The sequence below is a fragment of the Pygoscelis adeliae genome, unplaced genomic scaffold (assembly GCF_000699105.1).
Source record: "Pygoscelis adeliae isolate BGI_AS28 unplaced genomic scaffold, ASM69910v1 Scaffold216, whole genome shotgun sequence".
NCBI classification, from domain to species: domain Eukaryota; kingdom Metazoa; phylum Chordata; class Aves; order Sphenisciformes; family Spheniscidae; genus Pygoscelis; species Pygoscelis adeliae.
Genome location: NW_008825073.1, coordinates 2115342 through 2126432, shown reverse-complemented (window position 1 = coordinate 2126432; position 11091 = coordinate 2115342). Strand labels below are relative to the sequence as shown.

General features: G+C 36.9%; 1 protein-coding gene across 1 annotated transcript in view; it reads left to right on the top strand.

Moving 5' to 3' along the window:
• The window catches only part of KLHL4 (kelch-like family member 4), a 49413-nt gene extending 38536 nt beyond the window's left edge, over positions 1 to 10877 (top strand). The window contains 5 exon segments of the mRNA XM_009326628.1: positions 2701 to 2925; positions 4829 to 4991; positions 8091 to 8303; positions 9939 to 10110; positions 10818 to 10877. Coding sequence (XP_009324903.1) covers positions 2701 to 2925; positions 4829 to 4991; positions 8091 to 8303; positions 9939 to 10110; positions 10818 to 10877 — 833 coding nt within the window.
• The last annotated feature ends 214 nt before the right edge of the window (positions 10878 to 11091 follow it).

The window sequence follows — 11091 nt, the reverse complement described above, 5'->3', positions numbered from 1 at the left end:
CCGGGGGGAAGTGAGCGAGCGGCTGTGTGGGGCTTAGTTGCTGGCTGGGGTTAAAGCACAATGCTGAACTATTGAGAACTCTTAGCTAAAGCTTATCAGTCCTTGCTATAACATTTCAGATGGAAAGATTTGCACTTTTTCATGAGTGCAACAGTATGTGCAGCTTATTTTCAGGACTTCATACACAAGTTCTTTTTAGGTTTGCATTTGAAAGTTAAATGTTATAAATGTATTCCAGTTTTTATTATTTGATTTTCACACCTGCAGTCAGCTTACAGCTTTACACATTACACTATTCTGTTTAGTAGACTGTATATTAAATAATTTTCTACAGGAACCTTAACTTCAAACCCACAGCTTGGAGCCAAAGAACTATAATTATTTTAAATTCTAGCGACTTGCTGAACAGTATTCATTTTAACTGTGTGAGTTCACTTTTAATAGAATCACAAAGAAGCTAATCCATTTCATGGTCCGCAAAAAGTTGCTGATGACTGATTTTTCTTATGCGAGAGATCTTGCAGTACTACCTTACTGTCTCTATACAATCAAATCAAGTACAAAATACACATTCATGACCATCACAACATGAAAACACTCATTCCTAGGACAGTTTAGCAAAATGAAGTTAAACTGTAGCAATTAGTATAGTTTCATTAGCGATACTGATTATTTATGAATTATATGAAACAACCAAGAATTCAAGGTAATGTTTAAACTAACTTCTACCAAAACAAGAATAAAATTTTCTAACAGTTTTTTCTCAGTAAAGGTTATGCAAAGAAAGGGCTATTTCAGTCAACATCTGCACTTCCTGTTGGTGCCTCTTTTACTTATTACCTTGGAATAAAGCCAATTGTTTGAACTTTTGCCTTTTGATGGTTAAGAAGAACAGCACTTCCTCTCCTCCTTGCTGTCCTCTACAGCTCTGACTCATACTTTGAGCCTGTGCTGGATTGTAAGATAAAGGAAACGGCACCTAAGAGACTACGATGCACGGGAAGAACAGCTCTGAGAAGGGAGTAACTACCACCTCTGGCAATAATATGCTTTCTGTGATAAAGAAAACTCTTAGGGAATGCCAGATTTGGCTTTGTGCTTATCTCAGGTGGTATATGAAGTAAAATCTCAACTTCAAATGATCAAAAGAAGATCAAAGAGCCATTTTTGGGCTGGTATTTTGAAAAATGTGAACGTGCCTAAACCGCATTAACTTTCAAAACCTACCTTCAAGCCTCTGTAAAAATTACAGCCTACAGGGTGTGTAAGAACACACTGTATACCTTAATGTATTTTTCCTGTTTTTTAGTTAGTATGCGAGATACTTCCTTTGAAGCTGACAACTTTTGAGCACTCAACATATTAGCATAGAATAAATGAGGAGGAATCAAAGCAAAGAAGAGTAAACAGACTAACAAAATGGAAAGAACAGACAAAGAAATCCAGTTGGTTAGAATAAAAGAAGACAGGAAAGGGGAGAAAGTAGAATTTCTTTCTTTTATTGCGGATGGGTCTGGTAGTTTCTTTCCCATGCATCCTATGCATCTGGAAAAGCATGGAGAGGAGAGAAAAGGTGTCATGAGATAAGCTCTTATTTCACTAAATTTATTGAGTATAGCAGATGATCTCTAGCAGATCTCTAATCCAAATGCTACCTTTCTTTTCTGCTTTATTGCATGGCTGTTTTGCTGTCGTAAATAATTCCTTAGCCACTAAGTGCCTATTGTAACTGTCGAAATACTACTTCTCTAGTATCAAATCCCAGTCAAGGAACAGGCAGGAAGTTAGCTCGCTTTTTTGCATCTGGTTGCCTTCAGTTGAGCTGAAGCTGAGCTCCAGGGTGCACTGTATGCGCAACTGCCAATTGCCTCTTCTACCTTGGTTGTTACTCAGCCATCTCCCCACTGTGCTAAATCAGCTCTCAAAGGAGCAATTACGGCCGCTGCGTGACCGACAGGAGCCAGTGCATGCCAAAGTGTCAGTTTTGAATGGCAGAGAGCTAGGGCCGTATGAATAGTTGCAGTAAAAACATTACTAGAAGTTCAGTGACCTGAAAAAACCTGAAAATACAGCTTATATATTACAACAGACAAGCAGTTATTGCAAGGCAGCTGCGAAGGTGAACCTCAGGGAAGCTACCTGTGGGAAGCAAGTGTGTACACACACACAACTCAGCCTTCTGCCTGTCTCCATCATAAAAAGGAAAATATCCAAACTATTCATGAAGATGCATGCCCAAGTCCTAAGTCAAGCAGACACATGGACACATTTTCAGTTTTTGATATCACTAATGGTTTAAGCACAAACACGGTTAAAGAGTACATAGTTGTGAAGTACCATATTCATAAGGAGTTGAAAAAAAAATCAAAATACCCCAAACCACAAAAACCCTACCTTCATGGTATTTAAATGAGTAACAGATTTAACTTATCTCCAAAATTTTCAGTATTAAAAATTTGCTGGCATTTAATTCTGCATCTTCTTGCCACCAGTTTATTCTTATAAATTTGACAATCATATATGCATTCAATGAATGCAGCTTTCTCACTACGTTCACATTTTGTAACTGAAGTTCTAAGGGAGCCACAGTAAAAGTCCACACGCAGGATTTCAACATTTTACAATTCAATAATGTTTGACTACTGGCTGCTGGGTACTGATCAGTTCATGGTTATTTCATAATACTTACGTTTTTAACAGGTACCACTACAATTGAAAAATATGACCTTAGGACTAATACTTGGATACAAATTGGTACCATGAATGGTAGACGATTACAGTTTGGAGTTGCAGTAATTGACAACAAGCTCTATATTGTGGGAGGAAGAGATGGTCTGAAAACTTCTAACATTGTTGAATGTTTCAACCCTATCACCAAAGTTTGGACTATAATGCCTCCTATGTCAACACATAGGCATGGCCTAGGTAAGAGGTGCTCTTTCTTTGTAAATACCTTGGATCATATACAAATGAATTTTGACTGACACAAACACTGTTGACATAACTTTTTGAAGTATTTAATAACGTGGCAATATTTGTAGAAGATATTTTTCAAAGACAGAGTTGCCTGCTGCCATAATTTTATGACAGTGATATTTATTAGTATTCACCTAACTTGTACTGGTCTTCCAGAGTTAATTTTGCTTTTAGAAAATTCCAGAATATAAGCAACAGTGAAAATCAACTCTTCATCCAATTTAGTGGTCGATATATTTGCAATACAATAACAATCTGATTTCCAGTTTTTTTTTAAAATTATGACTTAAGTTAAGCCCATAGGTACCAAACACCTCTGAAAATGAGATCAGAGAATTACTCACACTGAAGAAAACATTGCAGTAAGGAAATAAGTATAAACTCACTGATTTTAATGTTGCAATTACAAGAAGTTTTACTGAGCTCTGCCATGGCTTAGTATCTATGGTGTCTTTACTGCACAATAATCCTTAATATTATTCACAGTGAATGAATAATATGAATATGAAATCTAGAATTTATTTCTGGAACTATAAAAAATAAGGACAGTTTACAGTTGAGGAGACTGTAAGGGAGGGAATATGATGATTTTGGAATGATTTATATAGCACAGTTCTTATGAAAAAGCTGGCTTCTCTTAAGTTTACAGAAACAGGTATTGCTTGAAATCATTGGTAAGTTCAAATGACAGAATATTTTTATTTTAATGAATAATAGAGGAAGATTGATCCAGAATTATTTGGCAAACCTTTGTGACCTATATCACCTTCTCCACTGCTTGGTGAAAAAAGTATATTGTAGGGTTCTTACCAGCTAGTCTGTAAAATTTATAAAAGCAAATACTAGTAGATAGCAAAAGGAAAGGAGACAAAACAGATAAAATAATTCTCATTGAAGTCTTTATAATTATCAACTGCAGGGGCATAATTCTACCCAGGAAGTAGGTCACAGCAGTAAATTTGAGTGCCCAAAGTTAGGTTTCTGTCTGTGCATCAGCCTGGTTTGCAAAGCTGCCTTACACTTACAGCTGCTATTAACTTCAGTGTGATTTTGTGGAGAGTTAGCACTTTTGAAAAAATCAGGCCATGTATATTTAGGCCTGAAAAGACAGATTTAGAAAACTTTTAAGCAGCCAGATTCAAACATTTTGCTTTACCTAACAAAGGAAGCAAAGAGCAGTGGCAGCAGCAGCTCCCCAAAGGGGAGGCACCAAAGCCCTTCTCTCTGGAGAAGGACAATGACACAGGATATGTCCACACAGAGCTTTGCAGAGACAGCCAAGTTCACTCTCCTGTGCCTCAAGGACAACAGATAGAAGCCAGCTCTTATCCAAAAGTATGTTCCCCTTACAGGCATTAAAATGTTATGGTACTTTAGCCAGCAAGGACAGCCAGCTACCCACCCGCTCAGGCTTCATGCTGGCAGGACTACAGAGCTTCAGCTGGCTCAGAATAAGGGATAGTTGGTTGGTTTGGCCATATTTTTCACTGCCTGGCTCAATCTTCGCCTTTCTTTGAAAGAATAGCATTGTTTCTCTTTTAGGGGCCCAAATTTGATTCATAAGAAGGTCAAGAGAAGTGGAAGAGATAAATGTCCAAGAAGAGAACATCAGAACTAAAGCAGCTTTCCTCTAATCTCTCGGCAAAAGATAATGCTTATTCAGAAAAACATTGTATATGAAGTATTTTATTTATATTTGTTTATTCTGCTAAATGACAAGGCAGCTTTTAGGTAGTTTAATACCAGCTGAAATTGCTTATCTGCATACAGGGGGTTAAAGTATGAAGTTAATACACTACTGGTCACTGAAATGATTAGATACTGTAATTTGTCCCTAATTCTATCTTTTAAGGAGTAGCAATGCTTGAAGGACCGATGTATGCTGTTGGTGGCCACGATGGATGGAGTTACCTTAATACTGTAGAAAGATGGGACCCACAAGCACGGCAATGGAATTACGTTGCTAGCATGTCAACCCCTAGAAGCACTGTAGGGGTTGCAGCATTAAATAGCAAGTATGTCAACAGGAAAAACTCTCTTGGGTTTTTCATTTGCTTCCTTCCTTGGAAATACAGTTTCTTAAATTTTCTTTTCAATCTTATAGTAGTTAATCACCTCAAGAAAACAAAGAGAAAATGTAATGCACAAAAAGAAGAAAGAAAAGCTTTTCCTCTGTTGTGTGGTAAATCGTTTTCAAACTTGCAGTCATGTTTTAAACATATTTCAGCCCTTTCAAGTTATAGCAATTTGAAAATGTTCTCACATGCATATCAGAACTTTACCTAGAATATAACTTATGAGGATATAAGAGCAGCTACTTTAAAAAAATATTCCAAGTTTATGTTTACATTTTAAAATCAATGTGTCTAAGGAAGCACCATTTGGAAGAACTTGTACAGAAACAAAGTCATTCCTCTCATTTTACATCTCCTGCATGCACCTACAACTTTAACATATAAGTTCACAGTCAAGAATAATTTTTAAAAGGTTAAAGGTATATGGTGTGTTCAAGGAAAGGAAGACAAGTTTAATAATTAGGTATGGAATAAACAGCCTTCTATAAGTCTTATCCTACCCAGATTTATTCTGTCCTTCCTCTATTGCTTAAATATACTGACATCATGTGTTCACTGTACATTGGTTTTCCCAACAAGATTTTCAAAACTTATTTAAACATCCTCTTAAGACACTAAAGCCACTCAGGCATTTTTACGTGGGAACAGACACATGTATGACTCCAGTGTGTAACCTGTATTGAACAGTGTGTTACAGCTTGTTGTATGTTCCTATTTGAAAGTAGTTGTATTTCAGCATGAGGAAGAACAATTCATAAATTAATGTCCAGCAGAATTCTGTTTTCCTTCTTTAGCAACCTAGTCTGGTGCTGGAAATACAAAAGCCTTGTAAAAGGCCCCAGGTTATGTTGGAGAGCATGGCTTGATCCAATCTTCCTTCTTATTTAGAATAAAATAGAATATTTCAGTTGGAAGGGACCTACAACAATCATCTAGTCCGGCTGCCTGACCGATTCAGGGCTGACCAAAAGTTAAAGCATGTTATTAAGGGCATCGTCCAAATGTCTCTTAAACACTGACAGGTTTGGGGCATCGACCACCTCTCTAGGAAGCCTGTTTAAATCTGTGGAAATCTCTTAGCAATGGCAGTTTGTAGGGGCCAGGAATATTGCAGTTGCAGGCAGACAACTGCAATTATTCTGAAACTTTCTCACTGGCTTCCCTGTTCACTTCTTAAATTCCAGAGAAAGAGAAAGAGCAGACACAAAGATGTCAGCAAACAGATATTTGCAAATGCAAAACTTCTTCACATAAAAGTCAAGGTTTTGCATTCAAACATGACATGATTTTAATCATTAACTCAGAAGTCCAGGAGAGGCAGAACTGCCTGTTTGAGCCCCTGTTGTATCTCAGAGGAAATGTTCTCAGCATAAACTTCACCAGCAACTCCTGTCGGTACCTTCCACAGCGGCATGCAGGAAACCACTTTGTCAAAGAGGAAATCCAGCCTGATCCTGACTCTGTTCTCAATCACTCCCGATACAAGCTGTCTCCAGCCTGCTTTAAATCACGTCTGTTAGTCTAGTGATGTAATTTCTGGCATACTAGGGGAAGCTGAGATCAAATGTCCATCATTTAGCGCTACTGCTGCGGTCTAACCAAGCAGAATGCTTCTCCTTTTCCTGTTTCCCTAAGTCACGCCGTATTTTTTTCTATTCAACCCCACCAGCGAAGACTTTAAGTTTCTGTGGAGCAACACGTTTTGACTAATAAATGGTCTATTGAAAACATCAGTCAATAATGATATATTTGTTCTTTTCCTTAAAGAATAGGAAACACTACCATGTTTCTAGACACGTTACGGAAAACAAAAAATCCCAACCAATCTGTATATACAGTGATTTCCACTCTGTGAAAGCTGTGTAAACAAGTAGACTGTATCTAATGGCATGATGTGAAAAGAAAACAAATCAAATCCTCAAGATTTTTATGGGTCAGGCAACAAACTGCACAGCAGAACTTAAGTCTGTCTTCCATTCACAAACATTAGAAGAGAGCTAGAAATTTTGTATTCTTCTAACAGTAGTCAATAATTGTCCAGTTGCATTATACATCAGAGCAGTCTACAAATTTTTCCAATCACGAGGAAAACAGGCACTTCCCAAGCAAAATTCAACGGATCTGTTTTAGGTGACTTACTCTGGACAAGTCCACGTGTTCCCTAGGTCTCCAATTAGTTGCATTAAGTAAATTCAGTTTCGTGGCAGTAAGTAATAGCCAGGACTTGAAAGGGACCTGAACAGTTGGCGCACTCAACGTCTAAACATGTCTGCTATTACATCCAGTATGCATACTATAGTATGCTAGACTATAGTATATATACTATACAGCATCTGAGTTAGCTTGAAATACAAAAGAAATTCAGGCTTTGTAAAATTCATTGACAAAATGCCACAACCCCCCCCAAGCTTCTTAGTGTGGATTTCCACCATTTATTCTTACACGCTCTCCCAACATCAGCTGGTTTAAATCTCCAGTTGTTTGCTAAATGCCTTTAGGCTGAACAGACAAGAATACATACCTGTACGGTAACTTCTGTCCAGCAGATTTTCTTAAATACAAACATTGAGGAAAATATATTTAATATATCTTTGACATATGTTTTTGATATATAATGATGTTATTAAAGTTCTTCTACATATTAACAGTATAGGAAAAATGCTTAATGCAGTACTAAGATGTCAAATACTCCATAAGCCTGTCACAGGGAATACTACCCATATGTTTCAAACACACGTAGCATCTTTCAATTAAATTCCATCTATAGCTCACATTTAAAGAAACCAACATGCATTTTTAAGCTTAATTTTCATGTGACTGCTTGAAAATTTACACTGCAAATGAAGAATATAAATTCCTTCATATAGCATACAAAACCCTTTGTGTGAAGAAAGTTCCAAAAAGTAGCTGTCAGATAGCAAATAATGGGCATAATGATAATTTTAAAGTCATCTGAATGAAGTTAACCAAATAAAATTCCTATTAAAATGAAAGACTAAAGACTGATGTTGTTTGCCTTCTTGTGGGTAATTATCCCAGACTGTATGCTGTTGGTGGACGAGATGGGAGCTCCTGCTTAAAATCAATGGAATGTTTCGACCCGCACACAAACAAGTGGAGTATATGTGCTTCGATGTCCAAGAGAAGAGGTGGCGTTGGTGTAGCAACGTACAATGGGTTTTTATATGCTGTGGGAGGTCACGATGCACCTGCTTCCAACCACTGTTCTCGACTTTCTGACTGTGTAGAAAGGTAAGGAATTTTTTTTCTTTCTTTTTTTTTTTTTTACATTCCAGGAAGGAAATATAAAATAATTTATAGCAGCAAGGGAAATCTCTTCACAATTGGAATGTTAAGTTTGTAAAACATATTATGCTTTTTAAAATAATATTTTGAGCAGAATAACGGATTTCCAATGCTCTTGTGATAACAAAACAACTAACCCTCAGAAGCAAATTCCTCCTAGGTCCTCCTTCTATTTGAACTGCCCAGGAGCCAGGTAAAGACAACTTAACAAGTAAGACAAATTCAGCATGTGACCTTTCTATTTCTCAAGTGCCAAAACCCAGCTTTGGGCTACTTGTGTCATATATTGAAGGAACTAGATACTTTTCAATTGTCTTTTCCTCCAATAATTTAGCTGGTATTGACCAAAAGGTTAAAAATATAATAAATAGCACATACTCAAACAGGCAGTAGTCACTACACAGGTATTTTCTGATGGAGGAAACTGATAGAAAGAGCCTTGTTTCTGTAAGAAACTATGTTGCTATAGGAAATCAGGCTAAAACATATGGTAACGGTCTGATTTAGCAAGCAAAAAAACCAGTAAACATGCAACAAAGCAAACTACTTTAGCTTGAATTCACACTTTAAAACTAAATAGCGCATTAATACATTGGCCTAATGTTTTTGGTAGCACACAACTGTAAGCAGTGAAATATTGGCTTTATATCAATTTCTCAAAGTAATTACTTTTCAAAATGAAAATACTGTTTATCTGATCCTTATTTAATCCCATTTTTGTATTCCCCACTGATGAACACAGTTCTTAAGAAAATGCAAATTCTGGACATTTATTTTCAGAAACACAAGTATTGTGTGTCAAATGTTGCTTTGCCACTGTGGTGGCATGTGGCACAATGTAGGAGGACAAGAGAACACTTGAGCCCTGGGTGAGAAGGGAATATAATGAGTGCGGACAACTCCTCTGGCTGTTTAATGGGCTGTGGGTGTCCATTGACACTCTTGCGTCATTTGGGGACGAGAAAGGAAAACTGAGCAAGTATTCAACTCCCTGCTGTGAATAACAATGGCTAAATTTTGTTCTCGGTTAGATAGTGTAAAGTTGGAACTACCCCAGAATTCTCTTGAATTTATATTGGAAATTGACTAAGTATGTATCGGAAATCAACACTGATGTAAAATACTGCCACGCATTTTGTGTTACAAACTTTTATCAACTATATGAGATATTTAACTTCTTTTACAGATATTCTGAAAACATTAGTTCTGACAAGAAACAGAAAACAAAAATCTCTATGGAGAAAGAAAAAAGCGTATATTGAAATTAATGTTGCTGAGTTAACTGGTGGCCATGCTATAATTCCTTCAGGCCTCATTTATGTTCAAAATGTATTGATTGTTTAATCTGATTGAAACAGAGAGACTGTAATCAAAAAGCAAAAATATGGGCATTTTTCATGTGCCTGAAGACCCCTCTAGTGGCTAAATTAAATATTCAATCATGTTACTCATAATTCTCTACACTAGTTCATTGTGTCAGCTGAACTACAATACAGGAGAAAAGAAGCAAATATCAGTAATTTAAATTTGAAATGCATTTCTACAATGTATTTTTCTAATTTTGATCATAAAACATCCTAGGTATGATCCTAAAACAGATGCTTGGACAACAGTGGCCCCCTTGAGTGTACCTCGGGATGCTGTTGGAATTTGTCCTCTGGGGGACAGATTATATGCTGTTGGGGGCTATGATGGCCATACGTACCTGGATACTGTGGAGTCCTACGATGCTCAAAACAATGAGTGGACAGAGGTAAAAGAAGAATTACCTAATAAATAATTGGAATTCTTCCTGCAGGTAGGAAGAATTCTGTCTGAATAATGGGCAAAGCAAAAATGATTATGTTGCAAAATTATCTCTGTTTTGTGAAAAATGATATATTAGGGTGCAGTAATACCGTAGTTGGGCTTGTATAAAATATTGGTTGCCACTCCTGTGAAATAACTGTATAAAATTTTTCAGACTAAAGGGTGGAGGCAGTGCATGGGCAAGTGAACCAGGTTGCACGAATCATTTTGTGCTTGAAGTGCTTAAATTTGCAGTTGTTAGCACTGGCATGTCTTTGTCAGCAATGCCCTCTGCTGGAGGCACTTTCAAGTTTTCGTATTTATGACCATCACCATTGAGACCAAGAGGAAACATTTAAAACTGTCAAGATCCTTTTGTAGCTACGCAGTCCACATTTTTGGAACACAGGATATGAAGGACTTCTACAACAGTTAAGGGCAGCAGCACCAGTCTACAATCCTGTAACTCTCAGCAGCTGCTAAAGCCTTTTCCCCAAACCCCAAAACTGTGTTTTCAGAGCCCTAGTTAAATCTAATTTTTTCAGCAGTGTTAGTTTGAATAAACAAATTGCTTTCCTTTTAATGTGCAAGTAATTTCTTCTAGTCTTATCCATAAAAGTCTACTAAAAATGTTTCCTTCTTTTTCTTTTCTTCTTTTTTTTCCTTTTTTAGGAAGTTCCTGTCAATATCGGAAGGGCTGGAGCATGTGTTGTTGTTGTGAAGTTGCCCTGATGACTATAAATATTGTGAAACTAAACTTTGAGTGGAGTTTCATGAAGATAAGAAACATTTCCAGAAAGCAGTACAGACTACACATCTTAGCAGCCCTCCATTATAAAAAATACTTATCTCTGAGCCATTATGCTATTAGAGCACAAAAGTGTCTTCCTGCATTACAAAAATCAGAGGATTTTGCATAAGTGAATTATTTTATTATGCCTAATAC